A 16489-nucleotide genomic window follows, 5' to 3' on the forward strand; every position below is an offset into this window, starting at 1 on the left:
CTCATAGCTCAAAGCTCAGACCTTCAGGTATTATCCATCTATACTTCATTTCATTGTCCCGTAATTTTCTGTCAATTTCTTATATCCTCTTCTGTCATTTATCACTTGTCTTGGCAACTCCTTCATAATTCTTACTCTGCTGCCTCCCACTATCAATGTCTTTTCAAAGTTTTTATTCATGATTTTTCCCACCATTTTTTTTGTCATATATCTTATAACCACATCTCTTGGGAGATTTTTTTTTTTTTTTTGGCATATAGTGAGTTCACTCTATACATATAGTCATACATGTTTCTAATCCCTTCAGGATCTTCCTCCAAAAATTCTGCAATTATTTTTATTATATATTCTTTCAAATCAGTTTCTTCATCCTCAGGTACTCCTCTCAGACAAATCTGGGTCTCCATCAATTTGCAGTCATGAATTGACACTTTTTATTGTATTTTTAACAAGGTGGAATCATGTACTTTCACTCTCCCTTCCACCTCTTGCACTTTTTTTGATGTCACCACAGTCTCATTTCTGAGATCCTCTATATCTTTTTTTAGCTCTTCAATATCTTTTCTAATTTCTTTTTTGGAAGCAGTTATCATCTCTTTCATCCCTTTCATTATCCTGGCTTCCATTGCATCTAATTGGTCCTGCATTTTCTCCAGTGAAGCAGTCCTTGCACGGGTTTGCTTGTGGTCTGACATGTAAAAACACCGAAAATGTTGACCTCACCAAATTAAATTTACAAAGTCCAAATTTCGCCCCTTCTCCCCTTCTTCTTCCAAGCTTTCTAGATTTCAATTTCCCACCTTCTGATTTTATTTTGTTTAATTTTAATTAGTCCCGGAATGAAAGATAGCCATCTGTACCTTTTCTGTAGTTATCCAGATCCACACTGGTCTTGTATAGATGTTTAGTAGTATCAAAAAAGATTAGGATCCTGTTGAGCTTATGTCAAATAAATGACTCTGGAAACTTCTGCAGATGATGAAATTGCAACTCGTCTCTGGAGACCCCTCAAAGCCTCAAAGGAGCCCCTCTCTGGGACTCCCTTTTAGCCAAGGTAAATCTCCTCAAAGTTTCCTGTGCATATCTTTGACTGATCTCTGACTGAGAAAAGTAGGCAGTAGGCATTAGATTGCCTTCCACTACCCCGAACAGAAGTTCCAGCCTGCTCCCCTTCTGAGAAGCAGTTCAGCTCGGCATTTTCCAACCCCGGAATTCATCAAAATGAAAATTTTAACAGATACAAAAGAAAGAGGAGGATTCCAACTACCAGATTTAAAGCTATACCACGAAGCGGTATGTTTGGTGTGGATAAAAGAATGGGTGGCGTTATTAAATAGAAAACTTTTAGTATTGGAAGGTCATGGAAATTTATTTGGTTGGCATGCATATATGTACTATGGAAAAAATAAAATGGATGGCTTTTTCTCTCATCACTATATAAGAAGAAATCTGTTAAATACATGGATGGAATTCAAAAAATATGGAGATGAGAGGAAGACGTTATGGATTGTGCCAACAGAAGTAATAAAAATATCTGTGGAGACGGGTAAAGAAAAGTGGTTACCATATAGCCAATTGTTAAAAATACAAGGTGGTAAGAAGAGCTAAATAATAAGTCTGACTGGTTTTAAATGCAACAAATTAAGAGCTTAGTGGAAAATGATGTTAAAAAGGAAGGAATAAGAAAAGATCAAACTGAGTTGGAAAAAGTTCTGCTGGGAGATAACGATAAACTGATTTCAAAAGTATATAAGTTATTATTGAAATGGCCTATGGAAGATGAAGTAGTAGAATCTCAAATGATAAAGTGGGCAATTAATGTAAATAAAGAAATACAGATGGAATCTTGGGAATACTTATGGAAGAACTATATGAAGATTTTGACTTGTTACAATATTAAAGAAAATTGCTTTAAAATGTTATACGGATGGTATATGACCCCCCAAAAATGGCAAAAATGAATAACAAGATGTCAGATAGGTGTTGGAAATGTAAAAAGCATGAGGGTTCTTTCTACCATATGTGGTGGACTTGTGAAAAAGCAAAACAATTTTGGCAGATGATTCAACTAGAGATTATAAAAATATTAGGATATGACTTTAAGAGACTTCCAGAGACTTTTTTATTGGGATTACAAATGTAAAAGTTTCCAAAGGAAGATTGAACTTTAATTTGGTACTTACTTTCAGCTGCAAGGACATTGTATGCACAGTTATGGAAGCAAGATAAAATACCAGAAAAATGGGACTGGGTTGTTAAAGTTATGTCATGGAGTGAAATGGATAAACTTACAAGAATCTTAAAAGACTATGATTTGGATGGATTTAAAATGGACTGGGGAAAATACAGAAGATATATAGAAAAAGAATGGAAAATAAAAGGATGTTGGGCAATTTTTGATAACAATTAAGTGTTAAAAATATTAAAATGAAGAACGAAGGTGTACTATAACAATGAAGATAGGGTTATGTTTTAGTAATATTAGAAATATGTATTTTCTTGAAGAATAACAATTTTATATTTTTATTTTCTATTTTTATGTTATAAGATTCTTAAGAGATAGGGTTAATTTTTTATATAAGTATTTTAATCAAATGACACCGGCGAAAGTCAAGAAATAGGGGGGAAGGAAGGGGGGAAAATAGCAATGTATGAGATAGCTAACGAGTTTATTAATGTTTTATTGACTTTGAATATCATATGTTGCTGAAATAAAAGTGTTTTACAGTAAAAGGAAACACTCTCAGCAGGGTCAGGCCTCCCTAGCTATTTCTGTGGCCCTTGGAGGCTGCATGTGCTGGGAGGTCTTTCATGAGGTTGCAGTAGCTTTGCAACCCTTTCTGAGGCTGGTTGACAGAGAAGGCACAGAGAAGAGCTGTCTCTGAGGTAAGACTGCTTTTGGCAGTGTGTTCAACATTCCTGGACCTGCAGTAGGTGGGGGCAGGGGAGCCAGCCAGTGGGAGTCCAGAGACGGTGATGTGAGATGAGCCAATAATGTGTTCCCACAGTAACTGCCAGAACTAACGTTGGTTGCATTTTACTGACAGAATCAGCTTTGCTGGCTAGTGACAGCCACTTGGCAGGAGAGAGGAATAGACTCAACTAATGGCACACAAGTACTTTTGATTGATAGTTTGACAGGTCAAAGGCTGCTTTCCACAGTCCCAACAAAAGCCCCAACCCAGGGTTCTTTTTGTAGCAGGAACTCCTCTGCATATTAGGCCATGCCCCTCTTATGTAGCCAATCCTCCTGGAGATTACAGTAGGTCCTGTACTAAGAGCCCTCTAAGTTCTTGGAGGATTGGCTACATCAGGGTGTGTGGCCTAATATGCAAATGAGCCCCTATTACAAAAAGAGCCCTGCCCCAACCTATCAGGATGTCAGATTTGCCACTACTACAGGAGAATTCCGCATAAACTTAAATCCCCATAAAAGATTCCCATAAGCTTAAATAGGTAAAGTGCAGAGCCCTCTATCACATGGACAGAACTTATAGATAAACTGTTGTTCATCCACTTTACAATTAAATCTGGAGAAAGCTAGTGTGGTTTAGTGGTTATGGGATCAAACAAGAATCTGAGAGACCTGATTCAAATCCTCACCCTGCCAGGAAAGTTTGCTGTGTGACTATCGGTCAGTTACACATTCTCAGCCTAACCTGCCTCTCAGGATTCTTGTGAGGAAAAAATGGAGAACAACGTCAGCCACTTTGGGTCCACACATTAGGAAGTAAAGTGGAGTATAAATGAAGTAAATAAATAAATAGAGGTATAGCCTGCCATTGATCCTACCTCATGTATTCACCGTATATAATAGTTTTATCTGAAGCAATTACAGTGCAATCTAACTGGATTCTTGACCAGCCTGTGAAGTCACAAAATATTATCCTCACTGCAATTTTCCACCAGTCTGCAAATGGCAATAGATCTTTCTCACTGAAGTGATTAAGAATAATTTTTTAGCATTTGTTCAATGTACAAAAGTCTTTGGAGCTTCTCTGAAGGTTAGAAGGAAGAGCACATATTCTGTGCTTTCTACGAAAACAGTCAAAGGGAAACTTCCATTTGGCAGCCTGACCAGAATTCATTTTCTGGTGCCTTGTATAGGCAATGGCCATAAATTCAGTAGCTTCCTTCTCTCTTAGTCCTGCCCTCTCTAAAGTTGCCAATCTCCAGGTGATGTCTGGAAATCTCCTAGGATTACAACTGGTTTCCAGGTGACAAAGATATGTTCACTTGGGAGAAAATGACTACTTTGGAAGGTGGACTTTATGACATTACACACTATTGAAATCCCTTCCATCCCTGAATCCTGCCCCTCCTCAGGCTCCACTCCCCAAATCAGGTATTTCCCAACCTGGAGCTCGTAACCCTACACTTCAGGCTCTACCTCCAAATCTCCAGGAATTTCCCAACTTGAAATTTGCAACTCTAAGTTGAGTTGTACTCATAACAGAATCACAGATTTCTAAACTGAGTGATTATACTCCATTTATGATTATACTCCTTTTCCAAGTTCTTCATTATCACCATACCACACAAATTCAATTGAAGTTTTGTTTCCTCATGGGACCCAAGTGCCATATATATTGCCTTTTTAAATAAAAGATTATATTATATGTGTGTAAAAAGGTTTTAAAATTAGAAAGAACCATTAATACTGCTTGCCCATTTTGTTCCTAAATTTGAAACTGGTCTGTGACAACAGGGGTTAAACTCACATTCATTCATTCATTCATTCATTCATTCATTCATTCATTCATTCATATAAATGTTCAGCAACAAACAGGCCTGCGCTTCCCCTCCTACTGCAATGGAGAGAAGAAAGCAGGGCATCATGAAAAACACTGCAAAACTGTAACAGAAGAAAGATGAAAAACACCTTCCATCTTTCTGCTTTTAGACTCATGAATGGAGAGCATTGATGCTACAGAAACAATTAAGATAATTAATATATACCGGTAATTTCAAAGTAGTTTTCTTAAAATAAAAACCAGCAATATAGCAAATAAAGATTAAACAAATATTTATGTTCTATTATGGAAAACTCTTGTTTATAATACTGTCATACGAGATTACTGTCTGACATTTAAAAAAACTAACTTTTCACAATGTGTACTTTGCCTTTAACCTACAGTTCTTTTGGCACACGTTCTAGTTCTTGCCCAGAATATCAAGTAAACCTAAACAGATCCAAATATCCAGAATATTGTTTTATCCCTATCTGAGCATGAGTGAATGAAAAGAGTTGTGCTTATCAAATAGCCACTACATCCTAGCATCAAAAAGAATGAAACGTGCCTTTCAAAGGTCTACCCATCGGTTTGCGCTACATGAGATTATTTTCCATGCAGCCCTTCCTAAATTTCGCAGTAGTTTGTAAAAACCCTAGCAACAGTATATAAGAGTACTGGGCTGCAAATATTTCCAGTGGTCTGAATTCTCTCCGCTGAATATCAAGCAGTTAAATGAAGCATCTCTTAGAAATATAAAGGATTTTGATCTCAAAAGCTGCACTTATAAAACCTGAAGGGATGTGTGGGAAAATGGACAAACATCTTCGATTGACCCAAGTTAGTCCAGTTCCTCTCCCCCACCTTCTTCCTGTGTTCCTTTCCTCATAAAACATGTAGCCTTTTATGGCATTTGTTGCAACATGCCATCCTTTTGCGCCTGGCTGAAAGACAGCTTTGAGGAGTTACCCGAAGTTTCCATTCCTAATAACACTGTGTTTACAGGGAGACAGAGTGCTGGAATAAATCTTAATAAGTCAGACAAGAAAGCTGTTCTTCTTACCTTCCGTTGTCATCGCATCTCCCAGTGAGCTTTTCTGGTGTACATGCTCAAATGCATCTCCCCTCCCACCAAAAAAAAGCCCCGGTCTGTTAGAATCATCAGTGAACTCACTCCAAGACAGCCACTTCCTCCATAAGGAGCTTAGGAAGAACCTATCTGACTGCAGGTGAACGCTGGGAAATGGACCAAAGGTCATCCCCATGGCATCAGAAGGAATCAGATTTCAGAAACAACTGCCAAACTGGCCAGAGAGAGAGGATAAACACATGCTAGTTATTAAAGGCTGGAGAGAGAAGGCCACACAATATTTCGGTCAAACAATTCCACACATGCAGTTTAGTAGTCTTAACTATGCACATAAGAGTCTGGATATTAAAAACAAAAGGATTTAATGGTATTTGTTTAAAGTGGTCAGTGCAAATGAATGCCACCAGTTTTCAATGGTTTGTACAGGTTTTCATTAGAACAAATTTAATCTGCTTTTTAAATTTGATTTTGTTGAATCTTTCATATCATTACCCACGCAAAGCAGTAATATGTGCCAAGTGATCCTAAGCATGTTTATTCAGAAGTACAGGCCTTCAGGATTAATAGGATATATACACCAAATTAGGGTTGCCAGCTCTGGGTTCAGAAATACTTGGGGATTTGGGGGGATGGAGTCTGAGGAAGGCAGGGTTTGGGGAGGGGAGGGGAGGGACTTCAGTGGGATATAGTGCCATAAAGTGCACCTTCCAAAGCAGCCATTGTGTCTGGCTGAACTGATCTCTGTTGCCTGGAGATCAGTTGTTACTCTAGGAGATCTCCAGCTGCCACCTGAAGGTTGGCAACCCTATAAAAATGTATCCATGACTGTAGGATGAATTAACTGCAGACTGCAAAATGTGTTGTGCAATTTAAAGCAGATTGAATGCCATCTGCAGGATAATGTCAAAAGGATCCAGCTTGTGTCCTCTAACCTTAAGAGAGAACACATGATTTAATGGAGCAAAAAGAGGGTTCTCAGTATGACAGAAAACCAACAGTGCAATCCTAATAGATTCAGGTGGGTAGCCATGTTTATCTGAAGCAATAGAACAAAATTGGAGTCCAGTGGCACTTTTAATACCAGCAAAGTTTTATTCAAGGTATGAGCTTTTGTGGGGGGTTTTGTGCAATCCTAAGAATACTTCCAGGAGGTAAGTCCCACTGAATAGACCTGAGTAGGATTTTAAGTTCACTTGCTTAGGAAGGCATTGAAAATGACTGAGCCATTTCCATGAAATATATCCCACTAGAAGAACATATGAACATATGAAGCTGCCTTATACTGAATCAGACCCTTGGTCCATCAAAGTCAGTATTGTCTTCTCAGACTGGCAACGGCTCCCCAGGGTCTCAAGCGGAGGTTTTTCACACCTATTTGCCTGGACCCTTTTTTGGAGATGCCAGGGATTGAACCTGGGACCTTCTGCTTCCCAAGCAGATGCTCTACCACTGAGCCACCGTCCCTCCCCAATGAAAACGTAGTTTTACATATCCAAGAACTGTGGGCCAATTACGTAAGTCCTCAGCGAAGTCATTTTCCTGAAGTGTTTATGTTTGTAACCTTTGGCCTGTTGCAATGGCTTCTGTTTATCCTCTAAACAGGTGCAGAGCAGGCAGTGACAACTTAAATATACTCTCAGAGGCATAAAGTATGCCTTGACCAAACCCTATTCAAAAGTGTGCAGTATGTGCTCAAGAGTGATTTGGACATAAACACAATATGGCTAATGATCATGGTTTGGTTTTTTTGAGCAGGAACGCACAGGGACACAGTTTCAACTGGCTTGGCATCAGGGGGTGTGGCCTAATATGCAAATGAGTTCCTGCTGGGCTGCTTCTTTTTTTCAAAAGCCCTGCTAATTATTTTTATTCACAACATCTTGTTCGATGCCATCTCCTTGGTTTGGCAGTCTGTGTCTCTCTCTCCCCTCCCCCTCCCTCCCTTAAGAGATGGAAAGTTCAGAAGAGCCTGTTTCCTTACTGAGGGATCGGGACCAGCAAAGACTTCAGCAGGGACATCTAATTCCCCCTCCCCCACTATTTCTTCTTTCTCTTGCCTGAAAGACCCCATAGCCTCTCCCCTACTCTGCTTCCTTCTCTCCATCCCACCCACCAGCGGTTCTACCTGCTTCTAGAATAGTCTGCTTCTTATAGTATTCTACTTAAAATATAAATAGGCATTATGGAGTACATGAGAGGGCACACAGGCAAGTAGTTCTGGACCCAAAAGCATTACTAATATACTAACAAAACCAGAACTCCTATATCTTCAGTGGGGAAACATGTAATTACGGTAACTTTTTCTGAAGTGTCAGATACCAAATCTAGAGATAGAAAAAAAAACCCCTTCAGTTGTAAGAGCTATTATATTTGCACAGTTCAAAGTCCATTCTATCATGATCCTTTCCCATGCCCTACGCACACGTCACCCCACCCTAGTCAGTACAATACATAGCTATACGTTTCTTTTCAGTTGCTTTGTACAACGTCATTGGTTCCACAAAATTGTCAAACTGTCAGGAAAAGTAAGTACTGTAAGTGCAATTAATACAGTTCACTCTATTTGTTCTGGCTCGCATCATTTGGAAAACTAAGGTATAAAAATGTGGAATTTCTTTTAGTGCAAACTTCTATATTCTCTGGTTCAAGCCTGGTAACAGAAGAATAATAACAGAAGAATTCATTACTTTTGGGGGTGGGCTGGCCATTTAGCTTACAGGGAAATTTCCCAGTGGGCCACTCCCTTAGAGGCCTGCTGGTGGCCAGAAGAAAGCAGAGCTGAGCCTCAGGGGCCACTTGGCTCAGAACTTTCATTGGCAATGGCAGTCAGTGTCAGGTTACCCATTGTTTCTTCTGTACTGCTTCGCATTGGGAGGGATGATGTAATGGGTGAACTATTGCTCATTGTTGGCCCCACTGAGATGAGTGGCCCTGCAGTGCTGGCTTGTAGCTCCACAGAGGCCATTTAGCTTGTCTTGCTCCAGGACCATTTGCACTTCCCAGTCCACCCCAGACTGCCAGTAAGAAGCTGCATTGCTGTCTTCTTTTCTATAAGAAAGAGACACAAACCTGGCACACAGTAAACTAAAAGCACAGGGCATATTTCCAGAAGCTTAGAATGTCACTGAAACTCTGGCTTAGTTTTCATAGAGAAGGTAAACCTATTATCTGAGTCATACCAATTCAACTGCAGAAGGTGACTTGCTAGAAGAAAACAAAATAAAACAAACTCTAAACTAAACTCTACATTTAAAACACAGCAAGGAAAAACACTAGGATCATAGAACAGTGGCTCAGTGGTAGAGCATCTGCTTGGGAAGCAGAAGGTCCCAGGTTCAATCCCTGGCATCTCCAAAAAAGGGTCCAGGCAAACAGGTGTGAAAAACCTCCGCTTGAGACCCTGGAGAGCCGCTGCCAGTCTGAGAAGACAATACTGACTTTGATGGACCGTGGGTCTGATTCAGTATAAGGCAGCTTCATATGTTTAATGTTTATATGTTTAACAGTTTCCTGACGTGCTGATTTTGCATGTGAAGGGTTTTTAAAATGACTTAAAATGAATTAATGGGTCCTGACCTGGATGGCCTAGGCTAACTTAACCTCATCAGATCTCAGAAGTTAAGCAGGGCTGGCCATGGTTAATGTTTGAATGGAGATCACCAAGGAATTCCAGGGTGACAAGGGAAGGCAATGGCAAGCCTCCTATTAGTCTCTTGCCTTGGAATGGGTAGTGGGGGGGGGGGTGTCTCTATACATCAGCTGCACTTGACAGCACTTTACCCGCAGATATTCATTCATGGCAGCCTCCTTATGCACTCTGTAGTGGTACAACCCAATAACAGATCTACCATCTCAGTGAGAATTGCACCACATGCAGCCCAAACCTATCCATGTTTACTCTGAAGTAAATCACAATGTGTTCACAATGTGTTACCATTTCCTTTTCAGTCCCTTGCTCAATCTGGTGTTGTACTGAGAGATTGTTTGTGGACATTTTCTTTTTAAATAATGCTATGTAACCTTTAGCGCTGGTAGTGGTTTTGTGTGCCCAGCAGACATTCCCTCCCCCCCTGCTTTCTGATAACTCTGAAGCGGAGGAAGGGCCTCCAAACCAGGGGATCCCCTGCCCCCAACTGCAGATTGGCAACCCTAGCTTACATTGAGAAGTGGGAGCTATTTCTTCTAAGTTCTGATACAAACAAAATAAAATTGCCCATTTGGACTGGTGCACCAGAATCATCTCTTGACTTAGCTAGATTGCGGTTGTAATGTACTGAGTGGCGAGTTGGTTGCGGTTGTAATGTACTGAGTGGCTGGCGGGGCTGCTGGTTCTTCATGGTGGGGTGACGCCGGAAGAGGGATGTCCGCTGCTTGTTGCTGTTCCAGAACCTCTGCTCTGGGGGGGTCACTCCCTCCGCTGTGGTGCTCTTCTGCCCGCATAATTGGCACGGCCGGCATCGGTTGGGAAGTTCTCGGGGGTGTTGCTGTTAGTTCTCCCCCACTTCCCTAACGCTCCCCCTTGTAGCACCCGCAGCACCAGTGCGGCTACCTACTCCGCCCCGCTTGCAAAGTTCTTTGCGTATACCGGATTCCCCGGAAAGAATCCCCTAGCGGCTTCCCGAATCTTGGGGGAACTGCGGAGGTCCATAGCCTGGTCAGGGTGCAACCTGTCTAACCTAGTGATCAACTTCCTCCCCATTAGCAACTCGGCAGGGCTTAACCCCGGTGACGGGGTTGGAGGTGATTCTATTCCCAAATAGGAAGGCTGCCAGGCGGTAGTCCCACTCCCCCTGTACAATGTGACCCAGGGCCTCTTTTGTGGTGCGCGCCATGCGCTCTGCTTGGCCGTTGGTGGCTGGATGGAAAGGGGCAGACCGAATGTGCTGGATGAGGTACCTATTCAGGAACTCCTGGAATTCCCGGGAGGTGAAAGCAGTACCATTGTCCATGACAATGGTCTCGGGGATCCCATGGGTGAAAAAGACCCTTCACAAGGCTCTGACCGCTGCCGCAGTGGAGGTTGAAGCTACGGGAATCACCTCCAACCACTTGGTGTATGCATCGACTAGAATAAAGAATATTTGGCCCTGGTATGGCCCCGCAAAGTCTAGGTGTAGCTGGGACCACGGCCTCCTATTAGACTCCAAGCGGTGGACAGGGGCACTGGGCGGATCTGGCCGGGACTCTTGGCAGAGTTGGCACCTTGTAACCCATCCCTTTATCTCCTCGTCCATCCCCAGCCACCATACATCGCTACGTGCCAGGGCCTTCATATGCACTATCCCCGGGTGTGTTTTGTGTAAGGCTTCCAGCACTTGCTTCCGCAGTGGGGTGGGGAACCACCACCCTGCTACCCCAGAGAATGCACCCCTTGTGCATGGACAGTTCTTCTCTGCGAGATGCGAATGCCCTGAATTCTGCATCCAGTTTGCCCGCGGGCCACCCCCTTCCTACCCAGTCTAAAACGCGTGCGAGGATGCAGTCTCTGCCCATGGCCTGAGCAACCTCAGCAGCGTGGAGGGGCCTCTCGGGTAGAGTCTCCATAAGCATCACATGGTGGGCAGGAGCGGGATACGGGTCCATAGAGGGCAGCGGCAGGTGGCTGAGGGCGTCAGCATGTCCCATAGCTTTGCCAGGGCGGTGGACCAGGGCATATGTGTACGAGTTGAGGAACTGGTTCCACTGCAGGATGTGCTGTCACAGAATCTGTGGTGTCTGGTGGTCTGGGGTGTGGAGGCCCAGAAGCGGCTTGTGGTCCGTGGCAATTGTGAAACGCCTACCGTACAGGTAGTTGTTGAATTTATGCACACCCGCCATGATTGCCAAGGCCTTCTTGTCTATCTGGGCATAGTTATGCTCCGCGGGGGTCAGGGTCCACAAATAATAGGCCACAGGAACCTCCCTCCCGTCCGGGAGTTGGTGCCCCAGAACGGCGCCCATCCCGTATGGGGAAGCATCGCAAGCCAGAATCATGGTAGGGAAGCATCGCAAGCCAGAATCAAAATGGTGGAGCGCAGTATCGGAAACTAGGAGGTCCTTGACTGCCTGAAAAGCAGTGGCCTGCTTCTTTTCCCAGACCCAGGTGACGTGTTTATCGAGGAGCCTATGTAGGGGTTCCACGATGACCGCTTTGTGGGGCAAAAATGAATGGTAAAAATTTAATAACCCCAAGAAACTTTGTAACGGCCTTGCACGTGGGGGCCGGGGTGTGGACTATTGCGCTGGTCTTGTCGGCCATCGGGTGGATTCCCGTGGTGTCCACAGCAAACCCCAAGAACTCCAGCCTCAGCACCTCAAGGGAACACTTCTCCCGCTTCACTTTAAGTTCCGCCATCTGGAAGCAGCAGAGTACCTCTCGCAGACGGCTGCTGAACTCCTCAGTGTCCGGGGCGGCAATCAAAACGTCATCAAAAAAACGGTTGCACTCTGGGGATCCCTTTGAGAAGAGAGTCCATTATGCTCTGGAAGATTCCTGGAGCCACACTAACCCCAAATTACAACCGCCGCACCCAAAAAGCTCCCCTGTGAGTCACAATGCTCTAAGCCTCTGCTGTCTCAGCGTCCACCGGGAGTTGCTGGTATGCTTGGGCCAGGGCCAGTTCCACAAAAACCTTAGAGCCTGCTAGGGCTGCCAGGACGTGGCTGACCACCGGAACGGGGTATGGATTGTCCTGGAGCGCTTTATTTATTGTGCAGTTATAGTCAGCGCATATACGCACATCTCCATTCGGCTTTACCGGAGTGACTATGGGTGTTTCCCATGCAGCGTAGGATACCCGTTCCAGCACTCCCTGGGCCATGAGGCGGTCCAGCTCCTCTTCTATTTTGGGTTTAAGAGCGAACGGAATTCGCCTGGCCTTCAAACTGATTGGTCTCACGTGGGGATCGAGAAGTAAGATGATGGGAGGCCCCTTGTAGCACCCCAGGGACCCATCAAACACTTCCGGGAATTCCCAGCACACGTGCTCGAAATTGTTTGTTTGCATCTGCTGCACCCCCACTATTTGAATGCCCAGCGGTCGAAACCAGGCCAGCCCCAGCAATGTGTTGAGCTGGCGCTTGACCACGAGTATGTCCAGCGTGCCCTTAAAGTTCTTAAACTCTACCCTTACAGTGGCCCAACCCAAAATCTGTACAGGGTTTTTCAGGAAGTCCTGCAGTATGAAATCAGCCAGTCGCAACCTGGGCCGGCCACAGGGGCAAAGTTTTCTTAGAGACTCCTCCGAAATTATGGAGATGGAGGAGCCCGAGTCCAACTCCATTAGGCATGGAGCGCCCTCGATGAGGACCGACACTTTATCGGGGGTGGTGAGGGGCAAGTTCATTACCTGCAGGCTAGTCAATGTGGTCGAGTAGGCATCGGTCAAGTCGTGGTGGGTGGACTGGCGTCTGCAGTTGGCCTTGGCCCGGCAAGCCCGCACTATGTGGCCCACACTTCCGCAGTTCCTACAGTCCACATTGTGATAAGGGCAGTGGATCTGTGGATCTCCACAGCTGGCGTACTTGGTGTTGGCTGGTCTCTCTGTCGCACATGGCCGAGTGGGCACTCTCGGCCCCATTCCTGGTTGGCAGCGAAGCTGGTGTGCCTTCTCCTCCTCTGGGTTGCCTGGTGCCATCTCTTCCTGGTGGATGGCTTCAGCTCGTGGGTTTTGGTAAGCTTTGGTTGCTCTCTTGAATGCGGTGGCTTCGTTGAAGGCAAGTTGGAGGGTGAGCTCCTCCTTTGCAAAGAGCTTTTGCTGCAGTCTTTCGTCTCGGAAGCCCCAGACGAATAGATCTCTCAGGGCTTCCTCCAGCTTGTCGAAGCTGCAGTTCCCCACAATTTGGCGGATGGCAGCCAGGTAAATGGCGGCCGTCTCTCCCACCTCTTGATCGCTCTTGTGGAAGAAAAATCGACGGGTGATGATGGATGACTGGGGCAAGAAATGCCCGGTCAGGCGACTGACCACCTCTTTGTATGTTTTCTCGGTGATCTTCACAGGGGCCGAGAGACCCTTGGCTATCTCAAAAGTGGCCACCCCGCAGATGCTCAGGAGCTCGTCTCTCTTACGGCTGTCGCCTGTAATCATGTTTGCTCGTAGGTAGCACCATGTTCGTTCCGTGTAGGTCTCCCACATCTCGAGGTTGGCGGGGTTGAACTCAGCCAGGTGGCCCGTCATCCCACTCAGGTTAGCCATGGCGGCGGCGGGCACTTCAGTCTCTCTAGACTGCATGCCTTCGTCTCCGGCCAGGTCAGCGAATTCCCGCTTGGGGAGTTACCTGGCTAGGATCCCATCCTCATCACCAATGTAATGTACTGAGTGACGAGACGTGTTGAAGGCAGCATGCTTTATTAGCGAGTACATCACAAGAGAGAGAACGCGGGCCGGGTCCCCAATTATATACACAACCCTGAACAACCCTCTGCCTGGCCAGGTCCAATCCTGGCCAGTTAAACTTCCCGCCACAGATCTTGATTGGCGGAGTGTATTTGTGAGCTACGTTCGGTGACCAGTGGACTCCCACTGGTCACCTCTGTAGCGCTCACAGTGTTGTAATTGCAGGACTGAACTGCAAGACACAACAGCGGTCATGCTGACAGTGACCTACATGATGAATTGCCATAGTTTAGCTGGTATTCCTTTATCAAGTCTTTTTTGCATTTGGATCTCAGGTTGCCCCTCTTGGAACTTATTCCTAACAGAGACCAAAACTTCCCTATGAGACCAGGCATCCCTGTAGCACCTAAAAAGGTGCTAAACCCCTGTGCAAGCACCAGTCATTTCCGACTCTGAGGTAACGTTGCATCACAATGTTTTCACAGCAGACTTTTTACGGGGTAGTTTGCCATTGCCTTCCCCAGTCCTCTACACTTTACCCCCAGCAAACTGGGTGCTCATTTTACTGACCATGGAAGGATGGAAGGCTGAGTCAACCTTGAGCCAGCTACCTGAACCCAGCTTCCACTAGGATTGAACTCAGGTCATGAGGAGAGCTTGGACTGCAGTACTGCAGCTTACCACTCTGTGCTGTGGGGCTCCTTGTAGCGCCTTACATGGATACATATACTGACCTTGAGCTGGCATGATGTTTTGAAAATTTTGTAGGTCCTGCAAACATTTATTTTCTTCTTTTATACTCTGCCTTTCTTGCTGAGACTCAATAAAGATTGCCATTTTTTAAAAAATGGTCAGAAGTTATGTTCAAAGTCACATCACACTCACCTGATTTTCTGGGCTGCTATTTTCATTACCCATTTTGAAGCCAAGATTTCAGGATCACTCAGTATGTTGAGAAAGGCAGCTGGAAGAAACAACAACAATCAGCTAACAGTGTAAACACTGTGGGAAAACAGTTTCCAAAAAGAAAACTCAGCATCATCCCACTCTCTCAGTTGTATTCCGTAAAAATTGTTGCTGACTCTAGCAGTAGCATACCCTACAACCATGGTGTTGCATATATATGGCTCGCATCAATTAAGTACTGGAAACAAACAGCAAAGAGCAGCTTCCATGCTTGCACTAATCATCATCCCAACAGCTCACTGCCATTGCTCTAGCCACAGGGAAATGGCTGTTGAAAAGGAAAGATGCTTATGATATGCACATATAGACCTTCGGGGCTTTTTTGGTAGAAAAAGCCCAGCAGGGACTCATTTGCATATTAGGCCACTCCCTATTATGTCACCATTGTTTCACACAGGGTTTTTTGTAGAAAAAGCCCAGCAGGAATTCATTTGCATATTAGGCCACACCCCCTGACACCAAGCCAGCCGGAACTGTGTCCCTATGCGTTTCTGCTCAAAAAAAGCCCTGTAGACCTTGTTTGCCACCACCTCCACATGATGATAATAGATATGAAATCTTGTGGAAACCTGAATGGAAAAGCAAATTCCTATTTATACATTTTGTCCTGCACATGCTGCAAAGAGCTTAGGAGACACACCTGGGTCTCCCCTCTCCCATCTTATCCTCACTACCCTGTGAGGTACGTTAGCCTGAAATGGCCGAAGGTCACCCTAGGTCTTGCAGTATGGGAAATTTAATCAAGTCTCCCCAGCCTTATTCTAACACTGTATACTAAAATGGTGTTGTAGTTACACACCATGCAGGTCCTGACCCTGTGAATATTCAGTTTTTCATAGCATTACCTGTACAACTGTTACCTCTTTGTGCATTCACACAATTACAGTCTGATCCCATCCCTAGCTATAGCTGTTTCACTGCAAACTGACGTATGCCATGCAAAGAAATGCTGGTAGCAGAACTGGCATATAATACTTGTGCAGATTGCTTCACAAGATCTCTTGCCATCTCTCTTGCTCACCTGAATGAAACTTATTATGGTAACATTTCCACACCTACATTGTGTGCATATAAGCACAAATGTCTTTTTCAGGTAATAAAACTAATGTCTTAATATCCACCTCACAACACTACAGTGCAATACTTTCAAATGCTGGAATTGTACTCCCCACCTTTGCTTTAGGATGGAATGCAAAGGCTACAGTTATCATTTTGCTTTATTATTTTCTAGCAGAGACACTACATTGTGGCAAACCTGTTTTTTAAAATATGGATCTCTAATCCTTAGTAAAGTATATGGGAGATGCAAATTAAACAGGAATTCAAGAACAAGGGATGTTGGATCCTCTTCTCAACTGCCAATTCCCCTCCTGCATCCTCTGTTT

The 16489-nt window shown here is 44.4% G+C and overlaps 1 protein-coding gene across 9 annotated transcripts in view; it reads right to left on the reverse strand.

Moving 5' to 3' along the window:
- The window catches only part of TACC2 (transforming acidic coiled-coil containing protein 2), a 211028-nt gene extending 195926 nt beyond the window's left edge, over window positions 1–15102 (reverse strand). For all 9 annotated transcript variants that reach the window (XM_060241487.1, XM_060241490.1, XM_060241486.1 and 6 more), the window contains exon 1: window positions 15024–15102. In XM_060241487.1, the coding sequence (XP_060097470.1) occupies window positions 15024–15056 (33 nt within the window). In that variant the 5' untranslated portion in view covers window positions 15057–15102. The remainder of the gene's footprint in view (window positions 1–15023) is intronic.
- Between the last annotated feature and the right edge of the window lie 1387 nt (window positions 15103–16489).

The sequence above is a fragment of the Heteronotia binoei genome, chromosome 6, assembly GCF_032191835.1.
Source record: "Heteronotia binoei isolate CCM8104 ecotype False Entrance Well chromosome 6, APGP_CSIRO_Hbin_v1, whole genome shotgun sequence".
Taxonomy (NCBI): domain Eukaryota; kingdom Metazoa; phylum Chordata; class Lepidosauria; order Squamata; family Gekkonidae; genus Heteronotia; species Heteronotia binoei.